Below are 21,734 nucleotides of genomic sequence, written 5' to 3'. Positions count from 1 at the left end.
GTGGTTGAAGTGGCTTGATTCCTACCTGAAAGTACGAGTACTCCGTAGCTCACTGGTTGTGAGTCCGAGTGTGCAGGGATGGATGTGTTGATGAGCACCTGGTCCAGCTACGTATTGTACAGACTCGTCCAAGACCGCGGCTGTCATCAGACACAACAAACGAATATTGTCAGCCTCTCTCATTCATGAAGCCCAACGTCCGGCCCAGAGCTTCACGGATCGTGGATCTTCAATATTCTACCGCGCTGCGCGCCTGAAGTAGCCCCCCTTGACACGCAATTACTCCCTACCATCACCCAGCCATGATAGCGCAATAGCGAGCATTTCCAAAGCTCATCGCGATGTCCAATCTAGATCAAATTGTGAAGGGGGCGCCTCCTCCTGGGAGTCAATATCCTACCCAGGCGACTTCTGGAATTCAAGCTCCTGAGCTATCCGGCCCTCCTCTTCTGGCAGATCCATTAGCATCTCTTCCGTCGTCTCCTCCACAGATCTACCTCAATCTTCTTATCCTCGAAGCTTCTCTGCGCGCGCAATGGCTCCAGCTACGAACCAGAAGGCGCCAGCATACATTCTTCCTGACCTTACTCGGCTTGTGGATTCTATATTTTGGGTATGCGCTATACTTTGCGCCGCGAGAGGATGGCAGTGGCGTGGGAGGGTCTGTTTACTGGGTGGTGGAGATGACTGAGCGATTGTGCTTCATGGGTGGCGTGGTGACTGGCATTTTGGTCTGGGGAACGGGACAATGGGAACGAGGCTTTCGCTGGCCAAGGCGCTGGGTGTATACTACCAATAGGGGTCTCAGGGGGTTCAACTGCAAGCTGGTTGTGATCAAGCAACCATTATGGAGGGACTTGTTATCCACCTTGTCCTTCGTGTTTTCATATGGGTTATTTTCGAGCACCAGCGGGAGCTCGTATCGTTTTGTGGACCAGTCGCTCTTGAGGGAATCGGAAAAGATACAAAGCAAAGGGAGTCACCATGCGCTTCCAAACATACACGAGGACGATGAATCGGCTGGCTATGATGAGGATCTGGCGCCAGGCGGAGACTATATTAAGCTTCTTTTGCTTCCAAAGCCTTTCTCTCCTGGCTTTAGGGAGAATTGGGATATTTACCGGACGGAATATTGGGAGAAAGAGAATGAGCGGCGCGCGATTCTCCAGAAGAAGATCCGAGAAAGAGAGAGGAAGATCGCTAAGCAAGAAGGTGGATGGTTTTGGTGGACAGGCTATCGAGGCTGGAAGCGTGGGAAAACTCCTGATGTTGAGAAGACGCATCATGCTCTGCATAAGCACAGCAGCCTTCGCGGAGACGATCAGAAGAGGACTCGAAGCGGGAGTGTCAGGTCAGGTTCTCATTCCAGGAACTCATCTCGAAGCTCTACGCCAACCATCGAACTGGAGGATGGTCAAATAGGACATGTTCGGCGAGGAAGTAGTGCATCAAGTGCCAGAAGGAAGAAGACTATCAGCGGAAGCAGGGTGCAAAAGCTTACTCCTGGAGGTTCACGTTCTGCAACCCCTGAAGTTCCTTCTCCTCTTGTCAGAGAGAATAGTTTCACGAGCATTTCTTCTCTTGACAGTGAGCGCTCACCAACTCCAGGAGTGGGTGATGGTGAATCCAGCAGTGGCACGAAGATCCAAAGATCTTCATCAAAGTCTGGTGGTAGCGTCAGGAAGAAGTCAAGTCCAGGCAGTGTAACAAAGCAACTTTAGATAATTAATTGCAACCAGATAATATATGTCGAGTCTGACGTCGACCTTTGCTGAACAAGGTATATTGACCAATACAGTAGCGACGCGTCAATGGATAAGCGCGGCCGCAGACTCGAGAGTGACAACCCCTCGCGCGTAATTGTTCATTTTTAGGTAGGTACTCACCTTTCGGCCATGCAGCTGTCGAAGGCTATTCCTTTCCAGCACCAGCTTTGTGCCAGATATTCACTTACCCGTCAATTCTGCAATTAGCTGCTTCTTACTTCTGCACCATTTCGTATAAATATCTCGAGGCATCAGAACACCCATTCAAACCACCCCACCACAGCCTCGGACATCATCATGACTACAAACTCGCCCAACACTGTACGCCGGCCAAACCCTGAAGATGGTCCCACACAAGCACCAGCTCCCAGACGCTACGTTAATGAACTCGACAATCGTCCTGAGGCAAGCATGAACACGATCTCGAGTCTCACAGGAGCGCAAGCTTCTGTGGAATACTCGTGGCGGGTATGTACTTTACAGGCACAGACATTCACCTGCTAACAAGTCTAGGCACCTTCACCACCTCACATATACGTTCCTCAGCCCCGAGAAGACCAAACCCTTGCACTTCCTGCGTTCGTGGCCATGGGATATACGGATGAGGAACGGAGAATATTATTGGAAGTGACGTCAAATAATTCCTGGATCAACAAGGCGAAGGAGTGGAAATATTTATGGAGAAGAAACTCGCAGTCGATCCTCACCTTCCTACAACTTGGTCCATCATGCGCCGCAAGGGATTTGACTGCCTTGAGAGCCGATGGAGTTACTATGCTGTTGGTCATCCGGAGTACTATGACTGCAGCAGCTAGTTTGCTGAGCGGGGACAAGGCCGCGCAAGCATTAGGTATAGAATCTGCAGCGGTCGATGTTGCCAGCAACAATGAGCTTATTGCGGCGTTCCCAAGAGCGACCAGAATCATCAACGACCACCTCGTTTCCCAATACCGTCGGCACATGGCAGCAAACGGACGCGTTCCCCAACCATGCGGCAAAGTCTTGGTCTTCTGCGAGTCTGGCAACGAGCGTTCGGCGGCTTTCGTCGTGGCTTTCATTATGAACATTTACGGCGTTGAGCTCATACCTGCCATCCAATACGTACAGTCGCAGCGTTTCTGCGTTGCCTTCGACGATGACTTGAAGCATATGCTCAACAGCTACCAGGATATTTTGAAGGCGCAGCGATCTCTTGTCGACTTACCAGGGGCTCCACAAGCGAAGCCGAAGAGACGAAGAGACGATATTGAGGATGAAGACGGAGACGTGGACATGCTTGGTCAAGGAGACGACGAGGCCAGATTTGGAGGCCGTACTTCTTTTGTTCCCTTCCAAGCTCTGCCGCAGTGACCCAAGGACGTTTGTGAATACTATGAGCGAGGCGTTATTGGTATGGAAAGTCATGATCATCGGAGTTTGGGGAATTGCTTCTTGCATTTACAAAGAAGGCTGGCGTTTACAATACCCTGTAACGGAGCATAACGTATGGGGTTTTGGGTTCAGATGAACGATGTCGGTGTATCATAATGAATGGAGAAACGGCAGCCTGTGCCTCTCATGTGTCTTACCTGCGGCTGTGGGTCGTTAATTAGCATTTCTCAATGGCAGATTTAGTATTGCTAAAGGAAGCAAGATCTAGGGCACCCTCTCTCTTGCATTATCCTGCGTTTTATTGCGGGGTCTGACTTAGACATCACGGTCAATTTCCCTGGCAAGTTTTGGACATGAAAGCTCCTCCGATGACTCAAATCCATTTCATGGAGATCCCAGTCCGTGCTACCAAATTCGGGCTCAGCAGGACGCAATTGCGCCATGTCAAGCCAACGTCATTGAGCACAACCTTATACTTTATTCTTAGCAAATATGTCAACTGGATAACTTCGATCACTCCCGGCTGAGTTTCAATCATGTAGATTGCTCTCATGCTAGCATCTTCGTGTGTGACGGTGAGTAATTGTGACGCCAGGCACGGTTGACACGCGATTAAGAGAACTATCTCTGAATAACAAGCAATAGACAAAAGAGGTAGTTTTAAAATATCCTTTGGTCAAAGGAAATTGTTTTGGGGATGGCGAGATTATTTTTAAAGTCTCTCAAAGAGGACGGGTTTGTTCAATGTTGCTTCGCTAAATGTCAACAAAGCCAAACAGTCGATTTGGGCTTGAGTGACGATAGCAATGCAATTCCTTTTCCGGGCTTGATAAAGATAGATTCAGTATAATGGCAGTGAGTCTCTCGTACAGACGAGAATCTCAATAACCACGCTCATCGAATGAACAAACACAAATCCAGGCTGTAATATCTTGCGCCACATCTCGTTCCACCCATGCGCCTGAGGCACGAACTGCCCAGCCACGATTCAACGTCAGCCTGTCGCTGAAGCTCAAGTCCGGGCAGCTCCAGACACGCGACGACGAAGACTTCTGGTGAATGTATCAGCGTACAAGTCCCCTCATCTTCGCCCAGCAGCTGAGAGTTCGTGAACTTGTATGATTCGGAGAAATTCAAAGGTCAGGCAGCAGGACCCGTGTGATACTCGAGCTGCCTGCGAGACAGCCTCGTAAGCCAATATGTCGAACAAGAGAATAGAACAGAGCGAGATCGAGAAGTACTGGGAGATTTTTGCATCTCTGTCAAATGGCGGCACACACCTCACTGGTTCACAAGCCGCCCCGGTACTGAAGAACAGTCAATTGCGAGACGATCAACTAGAGCGCATCTGGGATCTGGCGGATGTGGATAACGATGGGAATCTGGACTTCGAAGAGTTCTGTGTGGCTATGCGACTGATATTTGATCTTGTCAATGGAGTAAGCTGAACATTTATCTACTCGATCCATCATGTAGAGACGTACTAACGAGAGCTTCTGTAGGAGTACGCAGATGTTCCCCCTCAAGTCCCGGATTGGCTGGTTCCTGAATCGAAGGCACATCTGGTACAGGCGAACAGGGCCCTTACCGGTAGGCAGGTTCAATTTGAGCGGATTGAAGACGAAGATGATTCCCCTGGATTAAAGGATGGTTTTGATTGGTATATGAGCCCCTCGGACAAGTCTAAGTACGAGGAAATCTACTCTGCGAACCGGGATGGCAGAGGAGAAATTACTTGTAAGTGTACATTGAAGAATTAATAGACATCTGCTAACGAATATATCTTAAGTTGAATCACTCGACTCCCTCTACTCATCCCTCGACGTCCCGGATACCGACATACGATCAGCATGGAACCTCATAAACCCATCCGCATCATCCGCCATTTCTAAAGATGCCACTTTGGCCTTCCTTCATATTCTCAACAACCGGCACGAAGGCTTCCGTATCCCTCGGACAGTACCTCCATCGCTTCGAGCGAGCTTCGAGCGGAACCAAATTGACTACCAGATCGATAACCAACGCACATCCTCACCTGCACAACGGTGGGGTTCTACTGGAGGAGAGGAGACGAGCACCGGACGGAAAGCTAAATTTGGAGATACATATCTTAGTAGAATGGGAATGGGTGGAAAGTCGAGCTACAAGCCTGCTGGAACAGATTTCTCAACTGCCAAGACAACTGAAGATTGGGAAGAAGTGCGGCTAAAGAAGCAATTGAGTGAGCTGGAAGCAAAGATTGAGAAGGTAGAAGCCGCATCGGCGAATCGGTCTGGTGGTCGGCGGGATACTAAGCCAGCCCTGGTCAAAAGGGAGTTGGAGCAGTTACTGGATTACAAACGCAGGGAATTGCGAGATATGGAATCAGGGGAGGGCAAGAGCAAAGTTGGAGCCAGCTTGAAGGGAGTCGCGGACGAGATAGCCACTGTGAAGGAGCAGGTCGATGGTCTTGAGTCGCATCTGAGATCACGCCAACAGGTATTGGCAGAGCTGCAGCAAGAAATTGAGAATGAGAAATCGAGTAGATAGATACCTTTAATGCATAACACCTTTCAAATACAGCTCAGTGGCCACCTCTATTTCGATAGTGTGCTTTTGCTTTATTTCTCTTCATAGGAGACTCTTGGAGGTTTGTGAAATGGACACCGTCTTGATATATCTTTGCCTTTGATATTGAATTACGCAATCTGTCTGGCGCTTGGTTACAACTGAGCTTCTGCAGTTTATGAACAGATGTCTCTGTTCGTACCACTACAAGGCCATCTGCCTAGCTTTGATGAATCGCTGGTGAATGGAAGACTAATTGGGTGAATGTAATGGCCTCCGCGCGGCATTCGCTTTTGTTCACTTTGGGCCGCGATTCGGAACCAATTCACCTTTGCATTCTCGCCCAAGGTGATATTCACCCTCGCGCTGCTATGGCAGCATATATTTACTCAAATGTGTGATTCTGCAATCGCTGATGAACAACTGAAGCATTTAGCTCAGTGGAAGAGCCACCAACTCTCATCCTCCAAGCCACTTCTTAGGTTTGCGGTGATTCGCTCCCGACAGTACCTCTGAGTAGACAGCCCCGTCATACAGTACCAGTATCTATTCACTCTGTCGTTTCTTTGAGAAAGAACAGGTCGCTCCCAGATCGTTTGGCTAGAAGTTCATACGAGGTAACTCGGACTTCAACGTAGGGAACAGAAGGCAACCAATCGCGTCATTCCAACCTTTATCTTTTGGCACCTTCCTCGGTACGTTGCAGCTCTTTGTATCTTAAGTATTGATTATCAACAAAGAAATAGGTAGAGACTTTGCCTATTGTACCTTGCCTTGCGATTCCTGACAAAATCCTCGACAAGAAAAACCCGACAACAAGCGCCGTCCTTAGAAGGGCACAACAATCGCGGCTGTTCTCCAAACTGGTCTACCTCAGGCCTGGGTCTTAATTATCATAGTGTCTCGCTACATGTGACAATTGGACAGCTACATTCAACTTTAACGGACCGGAGGCGACCAATCGCTCAATGAGTCTTTTTAATTGATCCTTTTTAATTCGCAACTGGTCTTGACTGAGTTGTGACTTGCACATAGATCTTCCGACCTCTTTTACAGATCCATTTTGTTCGTAGTTGGCTTTTGACTGAGCAGGCAGAGTAAGTCTTTACCTTGCAATTTTTGGCTGAGGGTAGTAATAATGACTGCGGAGGTCGCTAAGCGAAAGTATTGTTTACACGACGAACAAACACGTGACATCACGACTGTAATGCAGCGACATTTCCATCTTAAAAGGTCATGCCTTTTGTATTGATTGATAAGAAATTACACGAGTCCAACGCAGTCCACATGCCTCATGTCCAGAATGAAGCTCACAGATATGAACACGATTTTGAATTCTTCTCCTTCTCCCCTCAACGATTCACATGGGAATAACGAGATGGCGCCGCTTCTCAATAGGTGGCGAGTTCATATACCAATGCCCAACCCTTCCTCCCTTTCCATCTCCCTTCCCCTTTCCCTTTACATCATGCTCATCAGTCTCCCTCTCCTCGCCACCTTCAACATTTCCCTCAAGCACTCCCCTTCCAGGCAGATTATTGCAATTCGTCGGATCACATCTTGAATCACAGATCTTATGCCAGTTCTTAAACCCAATTGGCGCACAATATTGTCCTTGCTGCTCAGCCTGCTCAGCTCTGCTGATCTTGACGGTAGGAACGTGGAGGTTGGAAGCGTAGTGGTGGAGGAGACTTTCGGAGGTGAGATTTTCGAGGACTGGGGTGCTGGCGTTGGCATCTGTGCTCATGCTGGTGGCTGTGAGTGTTGTGGCGGATCGAACGGCAATTGGTATGGCGAGGATAGTGATTGAGAGGAGTGGTGTAAGGAAAGCCAAGAGAAGAGGAGATGTGATTAGCTTCATTGTGCGAGATGTGTAATTTCAGCGGTGGAGTTGTTATTCACTTGTCGTGAAGTTGGGAATTCTTCGTGTGAGTTGTTAGTAGGTTTGAATGCGGAAGGATCAGCTGGCCTTTCTTTTTAACAGGAAGGAGCAGACGTACTGTCACAGGCAGGTAATTTGACATCGAGGTGGGAACTGTGAATCAAGGTAGAACACATTCAGGTGAATATTCTGTTGATTCAAGTAAGTTAAATTTAGTACGAAGCCTTAAACCATGCTTCCGCTGTTCTGGTCTTGCACATATGAGGAAGCAACTCCCAACCACTTTCCCAATCATTCCCATCATTTCCCACAGCTCAAGAACTCCACTCCAACACCACACTATCCCACATAAACCCCCTCCAAAGTGTAGACCTCGTAACCTTGAAAGCCAGCCTATTCTCACCCTCCCTCAACACCCCTCCCGCAACCTCAAACTCATAAAGCCGCCACTCTCCCGCTGTAGTCCCCGATCTGTACAGCGCAGGATCACTCTTCAGGTTCGCCGTCACAAAACTGGGAACCGCATTCCCGTTGAGACTCACATCCAGATTCGAGCTCTGCGACCAGCCGGCAAGAGAGATCGTAAGGACAACAGTCCGGTTCAAAGTGATATCAGATTTTGAGATATTAAAAACCACCGTCCAAGTTCCGAGATTGGAAGATGCGTAGTACCAATCGCTTTCTTTAGATTTCCCAACCGTGTAGGTCAAATTTGCAGGGGACTGGGCAGCGAGACCATGAGTGTACGGTGCACCGCCATTTTTGAATCCAAGAGCTTTGTGGTCCAGAGCACCGATTTGGAAAATCTGTTTACGCTCGCTGTGGATCTTCCATGTCAGGTTTCCGAGAGCAGTGTTCTTGCCTTTCTTGACTGCAATATCGTCTTGTGCGAATGTTGTAGTCACGCCTGAGAGACTTCCGCCATTGCCCCATGCGGAGAGGGTGTACGTCCCTGTGCGAACAGCTTCGATCCTGAAGTTGCCCTTTGAGTCGGCCGTTGCGGTGTGCTGGCAGTTCGCACCTTGGTCGAGAGTAGTGAGGTTAGATCTATTGTCGCCAAGAAATATGGATGCCCCAGATGCTGGCTTGCCGTATGAGAGTTTTAGCTTGCCAGTGACGACTCCGCGTGATGAGTAGGCTGTGTCATTGAGCCAAGGGTAGGGCCAGGCTGCAAATTCTTGTGTAGAGCGCTTTGCGGCATCTTCCTTTGAGCCATCATTCTATCTCCTCATTCAGTGTTGCTCTGTAGAAATTAAGATGCACCAAAATCACTTACAAGATACCAAAGCCACGGTCCCCAAATCTTCCCTACAGGAAACGTAGCTTGCGATGAGACCTGGAAATGAGAGCCATAGACGACATTCAGCTTTACAGCATCACCAGTCTTAGTCTCGCGATGTACAGTCAACTCTTGCTTCAGTTGGTTTCCGTTAAGATAATCCCTTCCAGGTCGAACATACCAGGACCCGAAATCGTTGCCGTAAACACCATGAAAATCAATCTCGCGAATGAAAGTTGACCAGTCGTACTTCGTTATGTACGTGCCATCAGGACGCTGGAACGTCTCGTCTTGGGCTTTAGTTCCGGACAGGATGTCTGCGAATGAAGGAAGTTCCTCGTCTTTGATGTTCGTCCTACCGTGCGTGAAGGTTGTGTTGTCAAGACGGAAGAGAGTACGCAGGACACCTAGATTTGGAAGTGCTTTGTTGACGATATATTGGTAGGCTCCAGGCAAGTTGGGTGTGATGACCCAGTGGAGATCAACAAGCTTAGACTCGAAGATGATATCCACATGTTCATCAGTCTCTCGGTAGATGCTGGCGGATGTCCATGCGAAGTTGGCCTCGCCGTCTAGGAATGGTTAGCGAAAGCTGTCAACCAGAGTAAAACTAAGAGATACGATCTGAAGTTCGAAACATGAATCCAGAACGCTTAAGTGGAAAGATATCTTACCATAACCAGAGTAATGCCCCACTGCATCCCCAACCAGATCATGCCCACGATAATATAGCTTCCTCCCATAAACATCACCAATCGTGATATTCCATAAACCATTACCGATTACCCACCCAGTTGTCGAGGTACGAGGTATGAGGAAAGGCTTGACGGTGTCAGAAGCAGCTGCTGGAGTAGCAAACACTGCACTTATGAACAGTGACAGAGCTGGGACAAGGAAACGCATCGTCGGTAACAGTTCAGGACTTTTTCCTGGTCAGGCGTCTGAATGCTTGGATGGCTCCCTCTCCCATCACCGACAAGGCCATCATGTTATAGCCAAATTCCAACCCCAGCTCCCTGCCTCCTATACATCAAAGCACTAACCCGAGTAACTCCAGGCCTCGTCCACAAGGAGCATAACAAGAGATATCCATAAGAAATGATTGGGCAAAAGAACATCGCACCATAATGCCGCAATATTCCATCTTCGAAGGCAGAGTTTTTGGAATTCATGAAGACCCAAACCACGATGTATAACAGGGGAGAGGCAGAAAGTTCAAGGAGATATGACCACAAGAGGCAGGTTTGAAGGATGTGTTCGTCCGAGGCGGGGATACTCCATATTGCGAGTCCACCTCCCTGCAGCGGCTCCGATGAAGCGCTTGCGTGCTTCGGCAAAGCATGTGCCGAAGGCTTATCTCGCCAGGGACATACATGGAGTGCCAGTCGGGAACTTCGATAATGTATAGAAGCAGAAACAGAGAAAGAGGACAAGCATGTGTAAGTCGTTTTGTGAATCACAGATGGGAAAACCGCACGAGACGGGAGGTGGGGGATGTGCAAAATTACGCGATCCTGGCGGGGATAATATAAAAACAACTCATACCTAGGTAGGATAGGATATACTAGTAAACCAGTGTTGTGATATGTGGCTTTGGATTGGGATCATCATAAACACATTATGAATTGCTAAAAGAAATTGGATTTGGGTTTTGAAAGGATGAATGAATAACTGACGCAAGGCCATCATACAACTACACCTAAATCAATAAATGGTATCTGGACTCATCACTTCTAGAGGTCCAATGTAATGTCTAATGGTAAATAAAACGCACCTAACACCCACCAGCCAAGCCATATCTGCTCGAAAGCCAGATCGCACCTATAAAATCACACACTTCTTCTTATCTCGAGATTCAGTCTCAGCTGATGAAGCACAAGCATCCCAGCATCAAGTAGAACACGAAGAGCGGGTAAACCGCAATGCCGACTCTATTCTTGACCACGCCACTTCCGCCGAGGATACTTACGCCGGCTGCTAGTGACCAGCCGACTAGGATGAGGTAGACGGGTACTCGGGCCACAGTTGGGAGTCGGAAGACGGATAGGAGAGCTGCGATGACCAGGGGAAAGAGGGTATATCCGATGATGCAAACGCTCTGCGCGAAGGAGCTGTGAGCAGTGATTAGCCGAAACTCCAGACTTCAACGTCGAGTTTGGATTTAGAATCCAGAGCGCAGGGGCACAACTCACATGTTCCCACCCAGCAGCTTAATCTGCATCGTTACCACCGCCTCCCCAACCCAGACCATAGCAAATACTCCACTAAATACCAAACTCTTCTGCTCCTTATCCGCACTAAAGCTCAAGAACAGACTCAACAACAAGCAGAAGACCAGCGGTCCCCAAAGATCCCAATCCCTCAATCCCTCGCTCATATTTCCTTGAGCCAGTAACGCATCTGGATCCAGCGCTCTGCCCGCGAGTCCCATAAGCTCATCTCTAGCACCACTAATCCCCGCACCACGAATGTTTTCATAAGCGCCACGGAGAGAGGTCGTGCCGTCGAGCATGGAGCCGCCGAAGAGGTATTTGGGGTATAGGACCTCGCGCATCTTAGACCAGACGGCGAGCAGGTCGCGCCGCAGTGTCTCCCATACTGACTCGTCGATTGTGTTTGTAGGTGCGCGGCGATCTTCGCCGGGGATACGCGAGGTGAGGTAGGATTCGTTGAGGGGTGCGGACGAGGAGGAGCCGCTGTTTATGTTGCCTGATACTAGGGGCGCTCTAGAGGAGTGTGTTTGTGAGGGCTGGAGAGGGGCGTCGAGGTCATCGAGGTCGGCTATTGGGTATCAGTCTGAGCTTGTGGTGATGGTGGTAGAGTATGTGCTTAGCTGGAGGAGTAGCATACCATCGTCTGGATCTATCAGATCATCGTCTTCGATATGGGGCTGATTGTAGTGCTCGTAGGGGTTCGAGGAGGATGCCATTTCGCGTATGACTGCAGGTTGGGAAGCTGTTGAATTTGGCTACAAGACCAGAAGTTGTGATTTTACCCTGCTCTACTGGCCTAGTTGCCCAAATTCGAAGGTTGGGGTTGGCCGTCAATGCTGATATGTATTTGGGGACAGCTCGGCTCTCCATCCACGGTTTCCTCAACTGATGGGCTGCGGCATCAAATGCCAAGCTTTTGGCGGGAGCTATCCCAGCTAGCCTAGAAGAGAGAGAGCACAGCTTTTAGTGGGCATCACGTGGAGTTCAAGACTTTGACCATGACCCCTGAAATACTAAGAGTTGATTTACTATCTAGCAGATTTTAAGGTAGGAGGTAGATTAGGGTCTTAAAAAAACATCATCTTTTAATTAAACTCAATTTTTAGAAATAACTTAATAACTACGCCTCGTATAGTAAAATAAATCCTAGGAATCGATTCTTAGAGGCTTCTTACCCCTATAGTATTAACTTTAAGTTCTCCTTAGCTTATTATAAGTAAGAAAAGTACAGATAGGAAAATCTATATATTGAACCTTAATAAGAAAGCGTATTAACTTAAAGTAGCGTATAACTTAGGAGCTAAACGTAAGGTTAGTATACTTTATAGAATAGTAGTCTTATTCCTAGACTTAATTATTACTTATTTTAAAGTAGCAGAGAAATAAGATAAGTAGGATACGCTCTAGAAAGCGGTCTAATAGCTCTAAGTTAATATCATAGCCTAATATAAATAGTAGACTGTGTTACTATATAAATTACTTAGTAAGAGTAACTCCCTAATATAGGAGATATAATTAAATACGATTATAGTACTATAAATATATTAAGGGAGATAGTCTTACGCGTTAGTAGCTAACAGTAGAATCGCTACTAAAGAAGTAGCTATAGTATCTGCTATATCTATAGTTAAGGCCTCCTAGATTAATAGTATTATTATAAGGGAAATACAACTTACTATTAATAGTGAGACTATAAAGAAACTACTCTAAGAGTAGCTTAAACTAAATAAGTATATTATTAAGTAAGCTAATATTACTATTACTAGTATATTAAGTAACTATATTAGCTATAGTAATAATAGCAGTTAGGCTACTACGTTAATACTAACTACCTTACTATAATAGGTGAAATTAGCGAGACTAATATATAGTAGAGATATCTTTATATATACTAAGAATATAGCTATAGTAGAGAGACTGATTCACTAAGGGAAGAAGTAGTAGAGCCTCCTAAGGGAGGGTATAGAAGTTATAGTACTAATATAAGGCGTAATAGTATTAAGTATCTTAATTAAAAGTATAAATATAATAAACTAAGAACAGATAATTAATATACTATTTTATAATAACCCTAACTTATTATACTTAATAAGCGCTATTAAAAGAGTAAAGTAGCTCTCTAAAGTAAAGCTAAGGAAAATATATAATATAATTATAATCGAATTATATAGTAAGGAGATTATAAACATATATATTATAATACGACGAATAATCTAGGAAAGCGCCTTAAAAGCGACCTAATAGTACAGCTAAAAAGCCTAAGTAGTATAATACTTTAACTATTATAGCTTCGACTATATAGCTTATATATATACTATAGTAAGAAAGTGCGGATTCTGCGGCTTAAAGGAGCACTAGACTAAGAAGTACCCTAAGCTAAAGGTTACTACTATATATAAGTATAGTAATTATAAAAGGAACTACCTAGCTTTCTATAGGGAATATAAGTAGCGGAAGAAGATTATAGAAAGAGTAATATAAGAAAAGTAGTAACTAGTAAAGGAACTACTATTTCCTAATACTCTAATATTAATACTATTAGTATTAGAGAGAGGTAGTAAATAATCGACTCCCTTACTAGTGATACTAGTACTAGCTATACTAATAATAATAACACTAGAGTTAATATCAGAGAGTATTAGAAAAGATACTATAAATATAGATATAAACTAAAGCTTACTAATCTTTAACCTCCTAAAGACCTTAAGGTAATATATTCACTTTAAAATACTAGAGAATATAGAAGAGATATTTAAGGAATCCCTAGCTCTTATAGTAGTAGACTCGGACCTAGTCCTAGAGCTAAAGAGGATACTAAAGTTAGTAGCTTATAAACTCTAGAGCTCTTTAGTTAAGCTTATAGAGGAAGAGGAACTAAGTAATAAGTATACTATAGTAATAAGACCTAAGATTATTAATAAGTTTAAGAGAGCTCTAAAGAAAGTTTATAAAGACTATATAAGATTATTAAAACTCTAGAGACTTATAAACTCCGGAAGAAATAAGGACCTTAACTAAGAAATCGATAGCTTAATCGCTAAAAGTACTACTATTAATAAAGCTAACTTAAAAGGAATAAACTTAAGAGCTAAATCAGAAGAGGTAGAGTCTAGTATTTCTACTAACTTTACTATAGTATTATTAGAGGCTTAGTTAGTATTATTATTAAGCTCTATAGGTATAGTTATATAGTAATAAACCTAGAACTCTTGCTAATAAGTATATACTAGTATAAAACACTCTCTATTCTATAGTATAATATATAGAAATTATATAATATAATAAACCTTCTACTATAAAATAAGAAAACCTAAAAATATAATATTATTATAATCTAAGAACTATAGCTTAATAGTTATAATAAGAGAGCTACTTATAACTTATCCTAAAGGCGGTTTAAAGCCTACTTAGCTAACGCTAAGAGACTGCTAGTTAGCTTCTTTATCTATAGTAAAATCTACCTTAGCTTAGTTTATATTATAAGGAGAGAACTTTATATAAGCTTAGTATATATTATAGTTAAGTTAAAGAGTACTATAAAGATAATTATAGTATATAATATATATAACTTATATAATATATTAGATCTATATATATATATAGAGTCTAGGAAAGAATACCTTAAGAGAGTATATTACTAGAACTAAATATTACTCTTAAGAAGTTCTAAAATAATAGTTAAGTAGTAGTAAAGGACTTTAATATATACTATAAGAAGTAGTAAGAAGTATAATAGTAGACTATAACCTCGAACTTACTTTTCTAGTAGATATAATTACTTAACTAAGAGTAGATATTTAGTCGAGTCTATAGAATATAACGATCGACCTTAGCTAGTATAATATTAAACTTATAGATAAGCTAGCTACTTATAAAGTAGTCTTAGAGTTAAATATAGCTTCAGATTACCTACTAATAAAAATAATAATCTTAATAGACTATTCTAGAACCTTAATAGTCCGCTAATAGGACTATAAAACTATAGACTAAGCGACTTTCTAGAGAACGCTCTAAGAGCTCTTACCTTTTATAGCTAAAATTAATACTATAATTATACTAATAGACCTTAATAATAATATTAATAATATAATAGAAGTAATATAATAAGTAGTAATATTAGCTATAGTAGAAAAGAAGTATACTAAGAGAATAGTCCTAAGGTTTATAAGGGCTTATAGAGAAGTAGTAGATAAGGTTAAAAGAGCTTAGAAATAGTGGAATAAAGTTAGAAGTACTATTTAAGACTTATAAGAGTTTATAGTAGTAAAGAGAGCTAAAAAGAAAGTGATCTAAGTTATATAAAGAGATATCTATAGAGAGAAGGTATTAAGTATATAAGATAAGAAAGAGTTATAGTTACTAGTGAGGTAAATAAGATAAAGGAGTACTAAAGCCTTAGCTTTTATACTAGATATTAGGAAAAGTAATAGAAAGTTAGCGGAAGATATAGAAAGTAAAGTAGAGGTATTATAAGCTACTTTCTTCCCTTAACCTCCGGAGGTAGACCTAATAGATATATACTTCTATAACTACTTTATACTAGTAAAGTAATAAACCCCGATTAATAAGTAAGAAGTCTAAGAGGTATTAAAAGATACTCCTTTAGATAAAGCCCTAAAAGAGAACAGAATCCCTAATAGAGTCCTAAAAGCTATAATAGATATTCTAGCTCTAATCTATATAAGACTCTTTAACTAGTCTATTCGACTTTAATACTATCTAAGTAGGTTTAAAAGATTAGTTATAATAGTACTAAGAAAACCTAAGAAAGATAACTACTTATAACTAAAGTTATATTATCCGGTAGCTCTTATAAATATAATAAGAAAAGCTATAGATATTATCTTAGTAAAGAGAATATAATACTACGCGGAACGATATAAGCTTCTCCTAGTGTCCTATACTAGAGGCTAGAAGTAGTCCTTATATAAGTATATAATATACCTACTCTTAGAGAAAGTATATATAATATAAAGGAAATATAAAGTAGCGAGCCTCTTAATACTTAATATCTCTAGAGCTTTTGATAATATCTCCTACGAAAGACTCCTTTATAACTTCCTAAAATAACACCTACTAGAAGAGATTATTTAGTAGATAGCTAGCTATTTATAAAGTAGAACTATATAGATTAAACTTTATAAAGGTATAAGTATAGAGTTTAGAGTCCCTATTAGAATCCCCTAAGGCTTACTACTATTACTTATCTTATATCTGTTCTATAGTATAGACCTACTAGAGATAAGTCGTTTAAAAGAGCTAGTAATAAGCTATATTAATAATATTAACTTTATAGTAGAAAGAGCTACTACTAAATCTATAATATAGAAATTAGAACTCTTATACCTAAAAGCGGAGGAATAAGCTTAATAATATACTTTAGTGTTTATACTATAGAAGTACGAGCTTATATACTTCACTTATAAGAGTAATAGGAGGAAGATTATAATATAAGATAAACTAGTCGACCTCGGAAATAGTATAGAAGTATAAATAAAAACTTATACTTACTACCTAGGAATTATCTTAAATAGTAAACTAAATAGTATAAAGTATATAGAATATATTAAGATATAAGTAAAGAAATCTATCTAAGCTATAAGAGTAATCTCTAGCTTAAAGTAAAGAGCGTTAAGAGTAGATATACTAATACTAGTTAGACTAATTATTACTAGATAGATATTCTATAGTTATTCTACTTAGTAGATCTTAAACCTTATCTATAAGAAGAAGATATACTAGGTGAAATAACTAAGAATACTAGATACTCTCTAAAAGAAAGCCCTTTACTTAGCTACTAGAGCCTTCTGATCTATAGCTATAGTAGTACTTAACGCTAAGATAAAGACGTTTAATACTAAAGTATAACTCACTTAGCTTAGCTTAATTACTATATATTAAATTAGAGCTTCTCTAATATACTAGAAGATAAGGATACTAAAGGAGAGAGGTATAATAAGTAAGAAATACCTAAGGAGATTACTACTCTAAGAGCTAGAAAAGAGTATAAGATATATTATATTACTAGAGGTATTTAAGAGACTCGAATAATAGGTACTAGTAGTAACCGAACTATAGTAGATTCCCCTAACTTATATTATTAAAGATACTAAAATAGTAATAAAATCCTATAATAAGCTCTAGTAAGAAAACTTAATATTATATATATAAATCTTTACTAATAGAAGCGATATTAAGGGATAAGTGAGAGTAGCTATATAAGACTTAAAACAGAGAAAGAGGTATTAACTAGATATTAGTTTATCCTCTTAATTTATAGTCTATAGTACTAAACTATATAATATCTAGATAGCGCTAGATATAGCTCTAAAAGATAATAATATAAGAAAACTTACTATTTTTATAAATAACTAAGCTATAATCCTATCCTTAGTATACCCCCGGAAGTAGTTAAGCTAAACGATTCTATAGAAGATATACTACTTAGTAAACGTCCTCTAATATAAGTAAGTACTAGTAATAATACGCTAGATTCTAGTATATATTAGAGTCCCTAGAAATAAGGTAGCGGACCGACTTATAAAGAAAGCTATAAGCTAAAGATACTATAAGGATAAGAGCTAGCTAATAAGAGAAATACACTTACTATAGCTCCCTTAATTAATCTTATTATATAAAAGATAGATTAAGGAGAAAGTAAGATACTAGTAGACTAAACGCTAGAACTAAAGCGAGATATTACTCCTTTATAAGGAAACTTAGAAGAAGTTCTCCTAATATTATATTAACTAATATATTAATAAGCTCTACTAAGGCTTTATAAAAGCTAAGAGTTCAGTGTTACGAACCCCTTGGCGCTACGGTTCAGTTGGCACCCATATGATAATAAAACTATCAGTGGTACTATAGGGGCATTAGTACTAACGAGGGAGCGGTACTATCGATAGGGTAGTACCAGCCAGGGAATGATACAGGACAAGCGAGTGGTACTGCTGTACACTCACGCTTCGGTAGTAATAGTTACCTAGATCACGGTGGACGATAGGTCACGTGATGGATCCCTGGATCCCTGGATCCCCTTATAGGAAAACGGATCTAAGGATCCAAGGATCTAGTATCCCAAGGGATCCAAGGCGAACGAAGGTTCTATATAAGACTAGCACGTCTGCTATTAGATAGGAGCTTCGTGCTCAACTTCAAATAGTATTCTGATACTTAGTAACTATCTTCCGTCTACGTGATACACCTACCTCTCGATCATCAGAGATCAACTACAGCCTTCTGTATTTACAGCAAGTAAATACCGGACCGTTACATTCAGTGCTAATCTAGATAAGAACTAATAAGATTAGTCTCTATAGCTACTTTTATATAATTAAACAATTAGATAACCTATAGTACAACTACGAATAAGCGTACTAAATAGTTAAATATATTATTAAAGATTATAAATACTTAGATAGATTAAGAAATAAGTACTTTATAGAGATCTATACTAATATAAAGATATATCTAAACGACCTAGAGCTTATCCCTAAAATAGTAGCTTTTATACTTACTATAGGCCTTATAAACCTGAAGGTAACATTTATAGACTTACTACTAGAGTAATAACTTACTTTATACTTTCTCAGGGGGCAGCTAGAGCAGTAAATTAGTAATAATATAATAGGGAAATTTGAACTCCTCGCTAGAGAGAGACTATAATAATAGTAATATATATTAGAATAGAAGCGGAAAGCTTAAGGAGTATATAAGATTATATAGAGTTATACGAGTTTTTAATATTATTTAGATTTCTTTTATTTATACTAGTTTCTTTTATACTTTATTCAGCTCTAAATACGAGGCTAATTAGCCCGTGATTATATATGTAACTAGTTTATAATAGTACGTCTACATAGCGCTAGATAGCAGCTAAATAAACTATAGATTTAAAAAAAAAAAAAAGATTAGGGTCTTACGGAGGATTGTCTTGAATCACATTCAATGATGGACGGATCATAAGTCCGCAGCAAAAGATTGGTATATTCATTAGTCATACAGAAAAATTACAACTTGAGAAATAGGACAGTTGCAGCTATTCCCACTCCAAACTCCGTATTCCCAATTTTTCTAATTCGCCTATAAAGAAGATATGGAGCTAAATTGATCCTGAAATATTCCCAGTATGTAATCCACCTAGACCCAGGGATCCTGTTTTCCAAATGCCACTTCTCTTGGACTTTGGGAACTCTGTGGTTGTGTAGTTTGTGGTTGCTCAACTGCTCGTGGGGGAGATCCCCAGCTGTGGCGTCCTGGATTGTGACCGAGTTGGGGCTCAAACGTATAAGCTGGAGCAGGTCGGTCCATCGTCGAGCCGGAATGATTAGGCCCCATAACCATAGATGATTCGTGGGCATAGCCGTGCCTCTCAAGGAGTTGCTGCTGGCGATGGTGTTGATAAGGAGGCACTTGGTTTCCATCACCAGGCTCATTGGTCTTCTCGCCCAGACGAGCCCATCTTTGGGCAGCTTGATTCACAGGCGGAAAATAGCCGAAGCTTGGCTGGGCATAAGGATCCCAGATGGGAAGTCCACCAGGCGGCTGACTTTCTCCTCGAGGAACACCATGCCCATATGAGGCAATGTTTCCATTAATGCCTGTCAAGGACCAAGCAAAGACAGCAACCTCCCGAATCGAATTCATGAACTCGGCTATCGGTGGTCCACCAGCTGGTAGCTGAGGAGCTTGCAGACCGTGCTGAAAAGGATGCTGCGGATTGGGTTGGTATAGATGAGGTTGGATCGGGTTTAGGCCCCAAGGAGCAGCAAACAGACCATTTTCATATTGTGGGGCCTGAATAGGATGAACAGGCTGGTGCAGAGACGGTATGGCTGGACGAGCTCGTCGCAAAACTACTACCAATCCATCTGAGGTACAGGAGACAACAGCCTCGATCTCGATAGGCTCCGGCGCAGGAGCAGGCCTTTGAGAGACTGTTCTCCTTCTTTGGACACGCTCTTCAGGAGACACGAGCGCTAAAGACGACGTCGACGAACGCGACACTTGCTCCTTATCAAAGATAGCATGGGCCGCATCTTGCTCAAGATCTGTGCTCTCCCCCGACGATGTCCGCATGTTGTCCCTAGGGTGAAGGTTTGCCGCCATACTCGAAGATTCCTCATTTCCAGAGGTCTCGGTATTAGCAGCAGCACCAGACGAGGTGTTTCTTACTGCTGGAACATAGTCGATATCCATGTGGCCATGAAGCTCCACACCTCCATCCTCGGAGTCACTGCTTTGACTGGCCTCGCGCATTTCCTCGTCAAGCTCTTCCTCAATCTCTTCCTCTCGACGAGGATTTCGGTGCCAGAATCGAAGGTACGCAATGGAATCGTTGGCTTTTGCACTTTCCAGGCATCGAATAGCTTCTGGCAGACAGTTCTCTTGCATGCACTCGTAAAAACTTTTGTCCTTGAACTCCTCTGGAGATATTCCGAGGATGCTGTTAACGGCATTCGTCGCGTACATGACAGTGAGCGTGCGAGTGAAGCGGTTGAGTATCAAAGCAGCTCGAGGTTCCAATAAAGATGCTTGAGGCGGAGTTCTGAACTTGGAGGATAAGTGTTCCAGCATATGATATCGTGGATCTCTTGGTGAAGATGCAAAGAGACGACGTATCACTGGAGCTTCCACAGCTCGGCCTGTCCACACTTTATTTAGCCTATAAAAATCTTGGGATAATGGGAGACCTAACGCTCGCTTTTTGCATCTCCTCTGTAGACGCTGGTGCAGGCGACTAAGACCTCGTAGACAATGGTAAATACACATTCGCAGCCAACCCACTGTCCATCTCGGTTCTGAATTCGAGCATAGTGAAGAACGGCAGCCTTGTCCATCTGGACACCACGGCTGTGAATCGTTCTGGCATTGAAAACTTCATCGGGATGGAAGTAATCAAAACTTGATCTGCCAATGACTTCTTCTGGCTGAAAGCCTAAGATATCAACGATAGACTCGGAAGCAAACAGAATGTTGGCCTCGCGGCTAAGGTCTGTTGAGGAACGGTTAGCAGCGAGAACAAAAAAAAGAGTGCAGTGCCGGTAAGCATTGATCAATTCTTACTGTGAATGGTCATAAATGTAGTCTCCATTGCGAAGAAGCTGGCTCTGTATCTCTAAAAAGATATCTCAGCTCTCCTCGAGGAGACAACACTGCCCAACTTCACCCACAGTCAAGGTAGATAATACGACCCCGACTCAGGGAAGTGAAGTCGACACAGATGCACGGGGGTATTTGTATGGGAGCCAGACGATAGAGTATGACGAAGAATATTTGTGTAATATCGAGGTGGTTGTTGAGAAGGGTAGTCAGGTAGCACGTCCGTTCGAAAAGTCGGGGAATCGCCGATTGAGGTCGAGTGTACAAGGAGGATGCTTGAGTGGTGACCGGATGGAGAAAATGTGATCTTATAGTCGTGGGTTGGTAAACTGTCCTTATATATGTCATGCCCTTCTCGAGGAAACGGAGCTGTGAGTCCCAGGAAAGTCAATATCGAATTGAGTCGATTTGATATAGATGGAACAAACGCTGCAATGGCTGATTTAGGGATTGCTTGCGAATTAACGGCGGGGGCCTTGTCTGCGGGAATCACCAGGGTGGGCAAGACAAGACAAGGCAGGGCAGGGGGGGCAAGGGTTGAGTCGGTTGACAAACAGAAGACAGGACAGGGC

General features: G+C 42.4%; 7 protein-coding genes across 7 annotated transcripts; 3 read left to right on the top strand and 4 right to left on the bottom strand.

Annotated features, from left to right (window-relative positions):
* Positions 1-341: 341 nt before the first annotated feature.
* ONS95_001037 (uncharacterized protein) lies at positions 342-1,721 on the top strand (the record flags this gene model as incomplete). The annotated part of the gene is made up of 1 exon (XM_058494219.1): positions 342-1,721. The coding sequence occupies one exon, from the start codon at positions 342-344 to the stop codon at positions 1,719-1,721; it is 1,380 nt and encodes a 459-aa protein (XP_058364422.1).
* Positions 1,722-1,881: 160 nt separating this feature from the next.
* ONS95_001036 (uncharacterized protein) lies at positions 1,882-3,659 on the top strand. Its single transcript, XM_058494218.1, has 2 exons — positions 1,882-2,234; positions 2,280-3,659. Exons 1-2 carry the CDS (start codon positions 2,064-2,066, stop codon positions 3,114-3,116), a joined length of 1,008 nt encoding a protein of 335 aa, XP_058364421.1. The 5' UTR covers positions 1,882-2,063; the 3' UTR covers positions 3,117-3,659.
* A 514-nt stretch (positions 3,660-4,173) lies between these two features.
* END3 (endocytosis defective- protein) lies at positions 4,174-5,687 on the top strand. Its single transcript, XM_058494217.1, has 3 exons — positions 4,174-4,576; positions 4,640-4,874; positions 4,927-5,687. Exons 1-3 carry the CDS (start codon positions 4,337-4,339, stop codon positions 5,664-5,666), a joined length of 1,215 nt encoding a protein of 404 aa, XP_058364420.1. The 5' UTR covers positions 4,174-4,336; the 3' UTR covers positions 5,667-5,687.
* Positions 5,688-7,044: 1,357 nt separating this feature from the next.
* Positions 7,045-7,545, bottom strand: ONS95_001034 (uncharacterized protein; the record flags this gene model as incomplete). Its single annotated transcript, XM_058494216.1, has 1 exon — positions 7,045-7,545. One exon carries the CDS (start codon positions 7,543-7,545, stop codon positions 7,045-7,047), a length of 501 nt encoding a protein of 166 aa, XP_058364419.1.
* A 335-nt stretch (positions 7,546-7,880) lies between these two features.
* On the bottom strand, positions 7,881-9,748 carry ONS95_001033 (uncharacterized protein; the record flags this gene model as incomplete). The annotated part of the gene is made up of 3 exons (XM_058494215.1): positions 7,881-8,786; positions 8,843-9,417; positions 9,520-9,748. The coding sequence occupies 3 exons, from the start codon at positions 9,746-9,748 to the stop codon at positions 7,881-7,883; spliced, it is 1,710 nt and encodes a 569-aa protein (XP_058364418.1).
* Positions 9,749-10,706: 958 nt separating this feature from the next.
* Positions 10,707-11,774, bottom strand: ONS95_001032 (uncharacterized protein; the record flags this gene model as incomplete). Its single annotated transcript, XM_058494214.1, has 3 exons — positions 10,707-10,956; positions 11,038-11,626; positions 11,696-11,774. 3 exons carry the CDS (start codon positions 11,772-11,774, stop codon positions 10,707-10,709), a joined length of 918 nt encoding a protein of 305 aa, XP_058364417.1.
* A 7,253-nt stretch (positions 11,775-19,027) lies between these two features.
* On the bottom strand, positions 19,028-21,322 carry ONS95_001031 (uncharacterized protein). The gene is made up of 3 exons (XM_058494213.1): positions 21,127-21,322; positions 20,759-21,055; positions 19,028-20,705 (listed from the first exon to the last, which is right to left on the bottom strand). The coding sequence occupies exons 1-3, from the start codon at positions 21,152-21,154 to the stop codon at positions 19,201-19,203; spliced, it is 1,830 nt and encodes a 609-aa protein (XP_058364416.1). The 5' UTR covers positions 21,155-21,322; the 3' UTR covers positions 19,028-19,200.
* Positions 21,323-21,734: the final 412 nt, after the last annotated feature.

Source organism: Cadophora gregata (genome assembly GCF_030347475.1).
Source record: "Cadophora gregata isolate MNR1 chromosome Unknown scaffold_1, whole genome shotgun sequence".
Taxonomy (NCBI): Eukaryota; Fungi; Ascomycota; class Leotiomycetes; order Helotiales; family Ploettnerulaceae; genus Cadophora; species Cadophora gregata.
The sequence above is the reverse complement of the archived record's forward strand: the minus strand, read 5'-3'. Positions and strand labels throughout refer to the sequence as shown.